The sequence below is a fragment of the Gadus morhua genome, chromosome 18, assembly GCF_902167405.1.
Source record: "Gadus morhua chromosome 18, gadMor3.0, whole genome shotgun sequence".
In the NCBI taxonomy this organism is placed as follows: domain Eukaryota; kingdom Metazoa; phylum Chordata; class Actinopteri; order Gadiformes; family Gadidae; genus Gadus; species Gadus morhua.
Window position 1 is genome coordinate 4,278,093 of NC_044065.1, and position 15,000 is coordinate 4,293,092.

Here is a 15,000-nt window from a genome sequence, read left to right on the forward strand (position 1 = left end):
CCACGGCGACAACCGAGGCATCAGGCAGGGGCTCAGCGAAGCACAGCGGTGGGAATCCTCCGAACGATCACTTCCAACCAAACGATGACCAAACTATCTGAAGCTGTCCTAGCCTTTAAGCCCCCCGTCCATCAAACCTGTCCATCAAACCCACCGCCGTGGGCCACCAGCACCCAAGACTCAACCCCTCCCTCTTGGAGAGGGAAACTATTAGCAAATCACAATCATAACAATGTAAAATAAAGAGTCCAAAACGGCCCTGAGGCTAGCCAGAGAGCTGGTATGTGGGTATAGAGCTCGAGACTGTAGCTGTCATGGACTGGGTACCCCCAGCCCGTTCTGGCAAATTTGAATTTGCCCTGCAGCAGGGGCTGAAGAGGAGCGATACAATTCTTCCTGCTTCCGATCCGGTTCTACGGGAGCTAATCACCAAGCTGGCTTTTCCCGCTGGCGCGCTATTGGCTGGTTTAACACAATGACGACAGGGAGAAGCAGCCAATTGTGTACAGAGTCGTTTGATCTAGGCCTGTTGATCACGCCTCCTGTGCTGAAGAAAACAACAGCAGCCTCCCCAGACCAACGTGCAATCTACGATGGAGCTTGGTCTGGCCATAGCCAGGCTGTAGCTGTCCGGGTTCCTCATCCGAGCTGCAGCTAAACCCTCATCAGACTTGAAATAGAAGCCATAAATCGCCGGCAGCGGGCGCAGCCAAACATTCCTGCAGCTGACCTCGCAGGAACCTCTGAGGCAGTCATCCGTGCAGAGGGGGAGACGGGAGACGGGGAGAGAGACGAGGGGAGAGAGGGGGACGAGGTCAGAGGACAGGACGGTCGTATGTTCGTCATTAATTAGCAGCAGGCTGGTTTCAACCGGGCGGTTCAAAGGACGAGGCCGCCATGCAGGTGGAACACACACCTGCACACGCCTTTCGGCGGCACAATACTGTGCATCTAATGCAGGTTCCATATGAGGGGAAGGGGGGGGTGGGTGTTCACTGCCGAGCGGTGAATGAAACCTAATTCCAGTCAGACGAGCTTTACGGCGCCGCCTCATTGGCTGAGGGATGTTTACATGCACATTATGGAGCAGGAAGCGTGAATGAAGGAACAAACTGTCCAAATGGGTTGTATGGGTTTCCCCGGCTGGATTCTGAACATATCGCCGACCACATGACCTTGAATACAAGAACATTATGTTGTTTTCACAGCAGAAACAGTGGTCGCTGCATTCCTCACAAAGGGGGAGGAGGTTTGGGTGGATGGATGGAGGTAATAAGATAAAGGGAATCATTCGAATGACGTGCGTCTGTAGTACACGTTTGATTTACTGTTAGTTATTTTGTTATTTGTATTTGATCCGAGTGCTTGTTATTGTATCTAGATTAATTTGGTCATAGTATTTCTATTAATAACTACTTTATTAAGTGTCTGGCATTGAGACGAGGATATCATTACCTACCGCTAATGGTTCGCCCTGTCCTGATGTCTGTCACTGTGTCTGAGTGTCTGTCAGTATGTCAGAGTGTCAGACTTCCACTCACTTTGTGGTTGGTTATTAACCAAGCTAAAGTGCTTAACTTTTAATGGCAATTGGCCAGAAGACTGTCAGTGTGTGTGCATTTTGTGCATTTTTTGAAAGGCGTGAGGGATGTCAGTAATACGCAGAGACATTATTCATCACTGGCAGATTGCTGGCAGGTCGGCTCTGTGATATCAATGCCGCTTTATCTGCTAGAAGAGGAGCTTACCTTGCTCTTCATCGATGAGGGCGGGTAGACCTTAACCAGTCTCTATACTGTCATAAGCAGTGACTCTCTGCTAGGGACAGCCCGGTACTGAGGGGTGCTTGTTGTTCAGAGCGGTGCAGGAGCCTGTAGTCTGCGTTACGACTGCTGCAACACACTGTGTAATTGTACTATAGATTATTATCCCTCCTGTGGTAACAGGTGAAGACAGTCGTTCCCCTCAGTCACCTCTGAGGCCTCGTTAACCCGGGGGCTCCCTACGGCCACTACTGAGCGCACCTTCTAGGACCTTCTATCAGGCTTGTATTTATTTTGTAAGCAGCGACCCTGCTTTGGTAGTTTTGTCGGTGGCAGAGGGTATGTGTTGTCAACGTTGGCAAGTGCATGTTAGTCCTCGCTGGATGAGGGTCATGAGGTGCGTATGCCAGAGGGCTTTAGATTGTGCCAATCACAACGTTTCACACCCGAACGTACTGTACAGGTAATTAGAAACGTATGTGCCAATGCATCTATTAAAAGCTGTCCAAATAGCTGTCAAAAAGAGTCACACGTTTCCTGACGTAACTTGAGAGAACAAGTGAGGGCAGGGAATCTAGCGAGCTAGCTGCCTAACGTAGCTGATCGAGCTAGCTGCATGATGTAGCTGATAGAGCTAGCTGCCTGATATAGCTGATAGCGCTAGCTGCCGGATGTAGCTGATAGAGCTAGCTGACTGATTTAACTGATAGAGCTGGCTGCCTGATGTAGCTGATAGAGCTAGCTGACTGATTTAACTGATATAGCTGGCTGCCTGATGTAGCTGATAGAGCTAGCTGCATGATGTAGCTGATAGAGCTAGCTGCATGATGTAGCTGATGGAGCTAGCTGCCTGATGTAGCTGATAGAGCTAGCTGCCTGATACAGCTGATAGAGCTAGCTGCATGATGTAGCTGATGGAGCTAGCTGCATGATGTAGCTGATGGAGCTAGCTGCCTGATGTAGCTGATGGAGCTAGCTGCCTGATGTAGCTGATAGAGCTAGCTGCCTGTTGTAGCTGATGGAGCTAGCTGCCTGATGTAGTTGATAGAGCTAGCTGCCTGATGTAGCTGATAGAGCTAGCTGACTAGCTGACTGATTTAACTGATAGAGCTAGCTAGGGGATCATTAGAGATCAGTACTAGTTCTGGTTTACTCTGTTCCTCATTTTTCTTCCCTTAATGTATAATTTTTCCCTCAACGCTTATTTCACAAGGATTAACATTTAGGGAAGGTAAGGTCAAACATTTCCTTGGGAGGAGAGCAGCATTAAACCAGATAACAAATGATTGACAGGGATAGAGCTCATAGCCTGCAGAAAGAACGGCTCCTGGTCAGCAGATAAGAACACGATGCATGAATATTTATACAAGTATATGTTGGTACATTTAATGAGCATGTTTTTGTATTTTGCATCAAGATAAATGTCAATGTATTTAATCCCCAATGTCTGGATATTATTATAATTATATATAATATATAAAAAATACATATAGCATCTGATGAGCACACAACACCAGCGGGCAGAGAAAATTGTTGTTAACAACAACAACACACACAAATACCAGACCGATAAACAGACACACACTCGCTTGCAAGTACAGCAAGGACACACACAGACACATACATACACAAACAAACACACACACACACACACATGCTTTCAAGTACCGACACACACACACACACACACACACACACACACACACACACACACACACACACACACACACACACACACACACACACACACACACACACACACACACACACACACACTTCATCAAACAATAGATGATAGGTGTATCAGAATCAAGAGAGCGGCTATACGAACCTGATCACATAGGGTGAGTGTAGGATATGCATGTTACAGAAGAAGTAGTCCCAGCTGTGGTAGTCCAATAGCAGTAGTAGTAGCAGTCGGTAAATGTACTTGGTGTCCCTTTTCTGTCTGAGAGCAAAGGTGCTCAATGGTACACAAATAACACATCTATCCTGATCTGGGCTGATAGCTCAACTGGTTGCGATATGTTTAGCTCCCTGGCTGGCGACCAAAACCCTCACACACCCCCTCCCGTCCCTCCCTCTCCCGCCCACTCTGCCCTGACTGGAGCGTTGTCACTCAGAGGGGCTGTTCCGTCGAGGCGTGTTTCCGCATGAAGCCCAATGGCTGTGCCGCTCCTCTCGCACTGACACGAGACCTAATGAGCAAGGCGCCCAAGACAAGGGCTTGCGTCCTCACGGTCTTCTCTGAACCGAGTGATCTCAAAGGATCTGCTGCTGTCTGGGACGTGGGGGAAGGCTGCCCGGTCTCAACCTCAGTGTTTCAGACACACAGCAGAGGCAGGAGGACTGGAGGAACAGCAGCCGTAGCGAGGCTCTCCCAGTGTGGACGGTTCAATCTGTCCGGGCACTAGGGGCAGAGGCGCTGCATCCCATTAGGCATACCAGGCAATTGCCTGGGGCCCCGCAATTGCTTGGGGCCCCGGGCCACTACTAGGGGGCCCCCTAGAGCCCAAAAAAATAATATAAATCGCTCCATACCCCCCCCCCCCCTCTGTAGGCTGGCCCTTGCTATGAGGCTGGCCCTCGCTGCAGCGAGGGCCAGCCTCATAGCAAGGGCCAGCCTACAGAGGGAGGGCTAGCCTCGCGGCGTGCGGTGGGCTCCCCGTCCTGTCAGGTCCGTTGCCTTGGACACGCGGTTAACACGTCCCTCGTGTCCGATGCCATGCGGCCCGAAGCCCGGTCGCAGCGCAGCACGACGCAACATTTAAAGGCTTTCATTGTTCTCATTCAATAAAATGCCAACAAATACAGCAGCATTTGTTATTTTAAAATATTAAGCATTAATTAAGCGTGATTGAATATCTCTTAGCTTAAGCGTGTGTCCAGCAGGACAGCTAGAAAGAGATGCATCCGATGCGTCTGGAGGTATTTACCACGAGTGCAATCCCGGGTCAAGCATGGCTTTGAAGGACGGAAAATTGGATTAACTTCTAAAAGCACAGAGCATGATCGGTACAGCTCTGCTAGGAAATAAGCATGCTATCTTATCCTATGCTTTCGGTAGCCGCTGGCTAAGTGCAGCAAAGGTTATATTGCCCAAAATAGATCATGGTTCAGATGATACGAGCGGAGTGATGCAAACGCTGTGTATGGACGTGGTGCCACACAGTGTGTGTGTGCGTGCGTGTGTCTGCATTGTGCGTGTACTTGTTTGTGCTCCGTGCGTTTGTTTTGTTTGTATTTGTAAATGTGTCTGCGGGTGTGTGTGTGTGCATGTGTATGTGTGTGTGTCTGGTGTGTGTCGGAGCAGCGGATCATTTTTATATCATAATAATCTTAGAGCAAATGATCCATTATTTGAACACTTGATGTGTTTACTCAGTGTGTAGGCCGTCAGATTAGAGGACTGAAATGGCAGCGGGAACATTCAACATTCAGCTCGGGAAAGTGTGGGTGTGTGATGATGACATCACGATGTGAAAGAATCACAAGAGGAAAATGCACACTGTGTCGTTGGTTCATATCCAGGGTCAACGTGAGGGCACACCTGGAGACCAGGGGATGGGGGTGGCCGGCTGACGGAGGATGTGGGCTGCGGAGGGGTTTGCAGACATGCTTCACTCCGAGGGGTTCACAGGGACTCGAGGACAGCCGTGTGACCATGGACATTAGGGCTTTGACCCCGAACTTCGTTATTCGAATATCAAAAAAATAAATCAAAATTCGAACGAATATTAGGCAGCCCTTAATATTCGAACCTGTTATGGGCAGGCCAAGAGGGAGAGACGTCGGAGAACCCCACGCAGTCTGTTCATAATATTGTAATGACCACGGAAAAGGCAGTGAATGAAGTATTGATTAGACAGCGATTTATTAGAAACCTGATAAACCGTTGGAACACGCAAGACCGGTAACCATAGCAACGCGGTAAACAAACCTCGCAAAGCCCAATCCAGGTCTTACTGAAGGCATTTAATGGTCAAAATATTATTAATAAATATTCGAATATATTAGAATATTAACATTACAAACAAACGAACTTCGAATAAGATTCTTGGGCAAGTCAAGGGGTTTGACTTTGGGCAAGTCAAACCCGTAATGGACATACAGTTATAGATGGATGAAGGGAGGGGCTGAGGTTTGAATAGATCTGTTGACCAGACTGGCCAATCACGATCACCCTGGGTACCTAGGGGGGGGGGGGCGTGGCAGCCAGGCGTGGCGTGCTGTGCACCTGAATACCTCTCCTAGTTTAATCCTCTCTGCAGTGAGGCATGCTGCTTTCTATTTGCGGGGCCCTCAGCGGTGAGATGGGGTCAGGTTGACCAACACACGCTCAGAGCCACTCTTCAGGAAACGAAGAGCCAGCGTCGGCCCCTCCCACAAACTGCCCCCTCCCACACACTAGCCCCTCCCACACATTGGCCCCTCCCATGCATGGGCCCCCTCCCACACACTGGCCCCACCCACACACTGGTCCCTCCCACACATTGGCCCCTCCCACACATTGAGCCACGCCCACACATTGCCCCCTCCTTCCACGTCGGCCCCTCCCACACACTGGCCCCTCCCACACATTGGCCCCTCCCTCCACGTCGGCCCCTCCCTCCACATCGGCCCCACCCTTCACGTCGGCCCCTCCCTCCACGTCGGCTCCGCCCACACACTGGCCCCTCCCCACACATTGGCCCCGCCTACACATTGGCCCCTCCTTCCTCGTCCGGCCCCTCCGTCCTTGACGGACAGGTGTCCTGAGCTGGCGGCCGGTGGCGGCGCCCGTGTTTACGCACCCGTTGACCGGGGGGGGGGTATTTGATGTCACATTCCTGTGGGCCACGGGGGGGGGGGGGGGGTTTACAACACAGCACCACGCATATAGACTCATACATGACACACATACACACTCACACACACGCCGGGCTGTGCACACACACGCACAAAGGCACCCTCACGCATTCACACACAACTACACACACTCACACATAACACACGCTTGGCTGTGTGCATACACACGCACCGAAACACACACACACACACACACACAACTACACGCACACACATGTGTAACAACAAATGCAGAGATATTCACAATCCGTCAACGACGACATTTGAAATCCACAAAGCCCAGACCGAGACAGCCCCCCCCTTGGTAAACAGCGCTGCTCACTGTAACTCTAACTGTAGTCCTGGCTGGCAGGGGGGGGGGGGGGGGCCTTTGCTTTGGCCTTTGCTCCAGAACCTTCTCCTGTCTGGGGCTCTGCACTACGGAGTGGGGGTCCGGTTCATTAACCTTATCTCTCCCTTAATCAGGAGTGGCTTTGTGTGTGTGTGCGTGTTTGTGTGCGTGTGTGCATTTTTGTGTGTTTGTGTGTGTGTCTGTGCGCGTGTGTGTATGTTTTTGTGTGCTTGTTTTTGTGTGTGTGTGCATGTGTGTTTGTTTGTACGTGTTGGTCTGTGTGTATGTGTGTGTGTGCGTGTGTGTGTGTGTGTGTGTGTGCGTGCGAGTGTATGCATGCCTGTATGTATGCATGAACTGCATGCATGTATTTATGTATGTGTGTCCGTGTGTGTGTGTGTGCAAGTGTGTGTGTGTGTGTGCATGTATATAGGTATGTATGTCTGTGTGTGCATGTTTGTGCGTGAGTGTGAGTGCGTATGTGTACTCTTGGGTGCTGGGGACAGCTGGCCTTGACTCCTGTTAAGGACGTGTAGCGGGGGTGAGGTCGGGTGAGACGCCAGAGGTCAAACTGAGGCAGGAGGGGGAGGGTGTAGCCGAAGGGTCAAGGTTAAGGATTGTGTCTGCGAGCTCAGAGGGGCTTTGTGCCGTGCGCGCGCACACACATGTGGCTCAGTCCCCGTTCGGCCTCAGGGAAGCAGCTTAGGAGGATTTCTCCGTACCAGACTCCGGCACCATTAAACCCTGCCCTGTCCCACTAGGAGCTAAGTAGCGGCGGCTAAGACGGGAAGAGTCAGCAGGTGAACCTCAGCCCCGATCTTTAGGAGACAGGGAGCAACGCCGCGTTCACACTGCACACGTCCATCGACGGATCGACGTATCCATGTGTTTTCCAGGGTTGCATTACAAAGGCGATGTCATTGGACAGTGTATTTGCATATATTTGCATAACGCGATCTGATTGGCCGACGATTCCGTCGCCGCGCGAAAAGTTGAACATTTCTCAGCTTTTTGACGCAGGCAACGGAGCCGACAGAACGTACGAACCCACAATGCATTTCGAGAGCGCGCCCCGTGCAAAGTCAACGGGATCCATCAACGGTGTGAATGTGGCGTAACAGGAAAGGAGCAAAAAGGGGCGGGCCACTCACCGTTTCTCATCTCCCTCTGATAGGTTAGGGTCCTGCTCCTTGGGCATGTGTTCCATTCACCTGAATTCCATCCAGCGGCCAATCACGCGAGACTGAGGCGGGCCCCACCCTCGGATGCTCGCTTGTCATTCGCTGGTCGGGCAGGGCTGGTCAGCGAGACATGGCAGGGTCCCGGGAGCCAGGCGGTCTCCAGAGGGACCGGACCCTCCGTGCTGCTCGGGGGCCCGCACGCTCTGCCGCTGTCAGAGGGGGGGGGGGGGGGTGTCTGGACGAAAGCCGCGGGTTCCTGGGGGAGCAGGACCTGCGGGATAGAGAGAACAGGCCTCGTGAGTCACAGACACAGAGAGAACAGTGAGACACAGACACACTGAGTACAGCGAGGACACAGAGAACCTGGGAGTCACAGACACATTGTCCTCAGCCGGGACAGAGAGGCCTCGTGAGTCACAGACACATTGTCCTCAGTGGGGACACAGAGGGGACAGAGGCCTGGTGAGTCACAGACACATTGTCCTCAGTGGGGACAGAGAGGCCTCGTGAGTCACAGACACATTGTCCTCAGTGGGGACACAGAGGGGACAGAGGCCTGGTGAGTCACAGACACATTGTCCTCAGCGGGACAGAGAGGCCTCGTGAGTCACAGACACATTGTCCTCAGCGGGACAGAGAGGCCTCGTGAGTCACAGACACATTGTCCTCAGTGGGGACAGAGAGGCCTCGTGAGTCACAGACACATTGTCCTCAGTGGGGACAGAGAGGCCTCGTGAGTCACAGACACATTGTCCTCAGCGGGGACAGAGAGGCCTCGTGAGTCACAGACACATTGTCCTCAGCGGGACAGAGAGGCCTCGTGAGTCACAGACACATTGTCCTCAGTGGAGACAGAGAGGCCTCGTGAGTCACAGACACATTGTCCTCAGCGGGGACAGAGAGGCCTCGTGAGTCACAGACACATTGGACACGTCTGTCCCTGTTATGAACGACTAAGGCAGTAGGAACCGCCCTTCTTTAAATTCCCATATTTTCAAAAGCCTCAATTACTGCTATTGCTCTGTATCTCCTTGCTTTGTTTGTGTCTCTCAAGGTTCCTTTGGTGCACTATAATGATGTATAGATAACAGATAGACAGTTGGAGTGCTTTCCTTATTTACAAAGGGAAGTGTTGCAAGTGTTGCAGCAGCAATGCACATAAATTACCAAGAACACACACACACACACACACACACACTCACACACTCACACACGCACACACACAAACACACACACAATGAGGAAAAAAAGCAAAATACAGGATTAGAAAAAAAAAGAAAACTGCAAACCTGTATTAAATAAATCACTGCACTCCTCGTAACACAACGAAACCCCGAGCCCACAGCGCTGCCACAGTGACGCCGTGTGTGCGTGTGTGATACTATCAGACCCTCGAGGGCTCGGCGTCTTGCTGGGTGTGATGCTGTCATCCCCGCGGGGGCCCTCACACGGGGGTCACATGACAGGAAGGAGCCTCTTGGTTGTCAGCAAGAGGTGGGGAGTGGGGGGGGGGGGGGGGCGGAGCTGGCTTGTTAGTGAGCCTCACGACAGGAAGTCCCCCAAGGTGAGCAGGAAGCTGCTCTCCCTTCAGCTCATGAAGTCGTGGACAAATGTGGACGACTTTTGGTGACGCTGCCGTTATAAAAAGTGACTCAAATACCATAGGGGTCTGCAGCCTGACTGCAAGCTCGGTGGGACTCGAACCCCCAACCCCCGGCCAGGATTTATGCAACACTGCAGATGACCCAGGATAACCAGTAGCTTTAAGCAGTGCAGCGGACTCTAGGGAATACGATTATATGCTCTGTGTGTGTTCTGTGTGCGCCAGTGCGTGTGTGTGTGTGTCTGTGTGCGCGTGTGCGTGCGTGCGTGCGTCGCTGGAAGGTCTCGATCCATTACACAAGCCTCTCTCTTGTCCACACACACAAGGTATTAATTTGTCCTCACTAATCCCCGGTTCAATGGCCCACTAATCCGCGGCAGTATGATCCGAGCATGAGACGCTTCTTAAGATATTCATGATACCATTATGGCTGCTGCTGCTACTGCTGCTGGTGCTGCTATTGCTGCTGTTACTGCTGCTGCTGCTGCTGCTTTTTTGCACGGTGGCGCTCGCAAAATGCATTGTCCGTCCATTCGGCTCCGTGGCCTGATTCAAAAAGTTGAGAAATGTTCAACTATTCAGGCAGGGATGGATCCATCGGCCAATCAGTCTGGCTGCAGGCTGCGTCTACAAAGACTAGTCCCCGATACTTTAGACACGCCCTCGTTCGTCCGTCGACGGACGTAAGTAGTGTGAACAAGGCGTCACTACGGCGGATATTACTGCTGATGCTGCTGTTGATGCTGCCTTAATGCTGCGCCTCTTCAGGGAGGGGTTCATCCTCAGTGAGGAGGTCCTCCCAGCTCACTCTGAGTCTGGTGAAACAGCACTGTGTCTGCTGGTTATATACACATGGATTTGTGTGCGTAAACACCACTGCAATTAATTCATGGGCCGAGTGGGCCGCGGAAATACTGCGCCCCGAAAGACCCTCACACACGCTGCATTCATCTGCGTTCTCTAAACTAACGTCACGCTTTGTTTACTACTCAGACAGAACCGAGAACAACTTTAACATGCACACTTTAACTCACTGCCATTGAGTTCTCTCTCACCCCGTGTGGGACACATGTAGCACCAGGACAGAACACCAGCTGAAGAAATGCACTGGGACTGGGAGACAACCAGTATGGACACAAGCTCTCCCAGTAAGGCGGTCTAATGAGGCTACTGGATGAGACACAATACCACTGTTATGGCTGGGGAGAGAGAGAGAGAGAGAGAGAGAGAGAGAGAGAGAGAGAGAGAGAGAGAGAGAGAGAGAGAGAGAGAGAGAGAGAGAGAGAGAGAGACAGAGAGACAGAGAGAGAGACAGAGAGAGAGAGGGGGACGGAGACAGAGAGAGAGGGGGGAGAAGGAAAGGGAGAGAGAGAGAGAGAATCATTTGTTGCTCCTCTCGCTATTGTAGGAACGAAAGGTCTTTCAACATCAGTGAAAGACGGCCCATTGTTGTCCATCTACACTAAATACCGCCATGGAGCAGCTTCACTACAGTGAGGAATTCACTGCTTCTTGCAAAGAGGACGATTTAAGCCTCTTTGTGAATGAGCTGATGAGGGCCGTGAAACAGAAAGCCACGCTGTGATGAGGCACTGAGTCTGAGGCTCAAGTCCACCAGAACAGACAATTCTGTTCAACACTACAGACAGGACGGCTTCAAACGAGAAACCGGGCCAAAAAGACTCCAATTGGTCAGATCACAACTCAACTGTATGCGAGCCGATCAGGAATAGACTCAGTAATTGACGACAGTAACCTGTGCCTGGTCCCCTCTCAGTGAGCCAACCGGCCCTCAACAAGTCTGCTGTTGAGCAACACGTGGTGCTTGAGCCTGAGGTGGAAATTGCTGCAACATCCTGAACCATGGTGGGAACATGATGACTGGGGAGAGAGAGAGGGAGGAGGGAGGGGGGAGGGGAGGGAGGGAGGGAGACAGGGGAGGACACGTGCGTGCGTATGTGTGGGTACACAAGCAGGCAAATGTCAGATCACCTTTTGGAGATAAACAGGGCTCTGTGATTGGCTGCAGAGGAAGAATTGTTATTGGCAAACACGTGAAACATTACAGATTCTCCGAGCTCATCTCTGGATGTTCTGAAGATCGGTAGCAGCTCCCAGCTCTGCCGTTCTGTGCAGTTTGTTCTCATTATCGTGTTTATTGTGTTCTAAGGAATATCACATCAATGTGACAGAGTCACCAAAGCTGCAACAACCGTCTTTAAAGTACACACAACTGTTCTCTTATACTTCCCCTAAACTTTATCTATTTTTTTTCTCCCCCCCCCCCCCTGGCCCCCTCTGCCACTCTCCCTCCCCCCTCTTTCGACTCTCCCTCCCTCCCCCTCTCTGATCAGCTGTCAGTTCTCTGTAAATCGACATCTTGGCCCGTTTCTCGGAGGCCTGATGATGTGGCAGCTCTCCCGGGTGGACTCAGCCACACAGTGGGGGGGGGGGGGGGGGGGGGGGGATGAGTGCGGAGGCAGGGAGGGTCACTGGGAGGAGGGGAGAGACGCCTGCGTTGGTTGCCCCTTGGGGGGGGGGGGGAGGGGGGGATGAGTGGGAACAGAGGTCAGTGGTTCGGCTGCGTCTTAAAATAGTCCAAACACTATAACTTTATATGCATGAAAAACACGATGTACTGTTTTTGCACTTCTGCCCTCACCCTCCTCGTTAGAACTCTCACATCCCCCCCCCCCCCCCCGCCCGTTTCTCTCTCTCTCTCTCGCAAATTTTGGCACCAGAATGTTTGAACGCTGCCAAGAATGTTGCAGCGTTTTTTAGGCTCACATCCCACTCTACTTCTCTCCTCGTTCCTCTCTCCTCTATTGTCTCTCCTTTATTCTCCCGGCTCTGTTTCTCTACTCTCTGTTTCTCTTTTTGCTCTCTGATGTCTGACACCTCAGGAAGCAATCAGCAGTGCTCACTCGACTAGCGATTTGTTTGCATGAAGGTGTCCTAATCTACTTACTGTTGCTGTTCATGTAAACGAAGCCGTAGCTTTCATTTCATTTAAATTGTATTGTGTCTATTTGCCTTTAAAGCCTTGTACTCACAGTACTTAAGGGCTGGTGTAGTGGTGTGAAATAGACTTTGAATTGCTTTGAAATGGTTTGTTTTTAACTTAAGCAATCTCAGGTGTTTCAAATTGAATTTGTGTTGTAATTCTGTAACGTTTATATTCCAACTAATGACGTTACATTACAGCTAATCTGTAACTGTCACTACTGTTCACTCCTCTTTATTTCCCTATGACCAGCCTGACTTGTTTAGGCTCATTAACACGTGGGTATGGCGTTCGATATTTCATCACGCCATGGCAAATTTGAAACTGTGGGATGTGTTATGTAGGATGTGTTATTTCATCCGGATCCATTTCCCTGTGTGGCTCAAATTAGAGACAGAAGCTGTGTTCGAAATCGTTCCCTCACTATTCCCTATATAGTGTTCATGATGTACTGCACTATATAGGGAACGAAAAAACGAGAATTCGGACACTACGCTGAACATTTCTAAACGTAATTTGCGTCAGTGAATGCGCCGGGTACTTCATGTAAAAAAACCGGGCACTCTCGAGGAAAGCTGAAGGTTGTATGATGTTGAATGTTACATTTCCTTGATCAAGGTTTTTCTTAATAATTTTGAATGTTACATTTTCATGTTAATTCCAAAATAAATTGTTGACATTTCTAAACGAAAGCCGGAGACTTTTGCGGTTATTCAGCTTCTTCTTCTCCTCCGGAAAAACACGACCGCATTGCATTGTGGTATACGGGAGTAACATGTAGGGAACATTAACCATTGAGAATTCAAACACCACTAAAAAATGGCGTGCACCCTATATAGTGCACTATATCCGTGATACGGAACGATTTCGAACACAGCTAGGGTCACCTTATTTGCGAGTTCTACAAACAGACATGCGTTCCCCCAGACAGACGCACAGACATGCACAGGGACATCTTGCCTGCCAGAAGTCATGACATAAGCTTAGCCAGTCCTGGTTTGAACCCTGTTTGAACATGATGTGAGCATTTATTTGTTTGCGTGAAAAAATGCACTTTGGACATTCCTGCGTACGTGTCCTGTACTCATCGGCACGGGCAACCTTGTTCTTTAGCATGCCCATCTGGGCAATCCCTCTCTCTATCCCTCCCTCTATCTGTCTGTCTGTCTCTCTCCCTCTCCCTCTCTCTCTGTCTGTATCTCTCTATCCCTCCCTCTCTCCCTCTGTTTGTCTCTCTCCCTCTGTCTCCGTCTCTCCCTCCCTCTGTTTGTCTCTCTCTCTGTCTCTCTCTCTACCTCTGCCTCAACCTCTGTCTCTGTCTCTCTCTCAACATGTGGAGTATTTAGTAGTGTTCATTAAAGCTGTTCATGTTCGTCATTTAAAGCGTACTTTTAATAGACCACAACAATAAAGACCTCAGGCTGACGGTCGATGGTCCTGGGCAGCAGAGAAGACCCTACAGACGGCTGCATTAAAGGGGTCTGGACCACCGGACTGACCCCAGATCAGGTCTGGGCCGTAGCTGTGAGGGGATAATAAACCTTTCGACCAGAAGGTGTCCAAGGTTCTGAGGTCCCTGAGTCGTGGAGACACAGAGGGCAGGAAGCAGAGCAGACTATGGTCAGAACCTCAACCAAACGAGGCTCCCTCCCTCGCCCCCCGCGCTCCCATTGAGAAGTGTTTCATTTCACGATAGTGTCCCTGAAACAAATCAGAAGAAGCCCTGATTGGTCAGAAATGAGCTGTGTTAGGCAGGGCCGAGTTCTCAATGGGCTCGCACAGACGCAGGCGACGAGAACCACAGATTCACACAGAGAACTTCGCTCACTACCATCTGACAGATGGCTCGGACATGTCCAACCACTTGAACCTCAAATCAAAGTCCCTAAATGCGACACACAGAACCTTGAAGGTTAAATACCCCAGTGTGGGAACGAGAGCCTATTGCTTAATGCAAGTACAGCATACAGTACGGATGTGCACACACACGCCTTTGCTGTGCACCAACACACGCACTCACACACTATAAAACAGCTCGTAATGGAAAAAAAAAAACACACATGCACACACATAAATGGATACAGCGTTTAACACACACGCAGAGAACGCATAATGGACAAATGTATAGGCGCCCAAACACCTATGCACACGCATACAGCCACGCACGCACGCACACAGGCACACACGCATACACGTGCACACACGCATGCACACACAGACAGACACAGACACGCACAGAGACACACACATGCAGCTACACACACAGACAC

General features: G+C 50.7%; 1 protein-coding gene across 2 annotated transcripts in view; it reads right to left on the reverse strand.

Annotated features, from left to right (window-relative positions):
• Positions 1-15,000, reverse strand: part of LOC115531432 (thyroid hormone receptor alpha) — a 126,683-nt gene that overhangs the window by 37,098 nt on the left and 74,585 nt on the right. Inside the window, exon 4 of one of the 2 annotated variants that reach the window (XM_030340697.1) lies at positions 8,094-8,394. In XM_030340697.1, coding sequence (XP_030196557.1) covers positions 8,094-8,149 — 56 coding nt within the window. In that variant the 5' untranslated portion in view covers positions 8,150-8,394. Of the gene's footprint in view, positions 1-3,594; positions 3,799-8,093; positions 8,395-15,000 lie in introns of those variants that run through there. The other variant, XM_030340698.1, reaches the window with a different exon arrangement.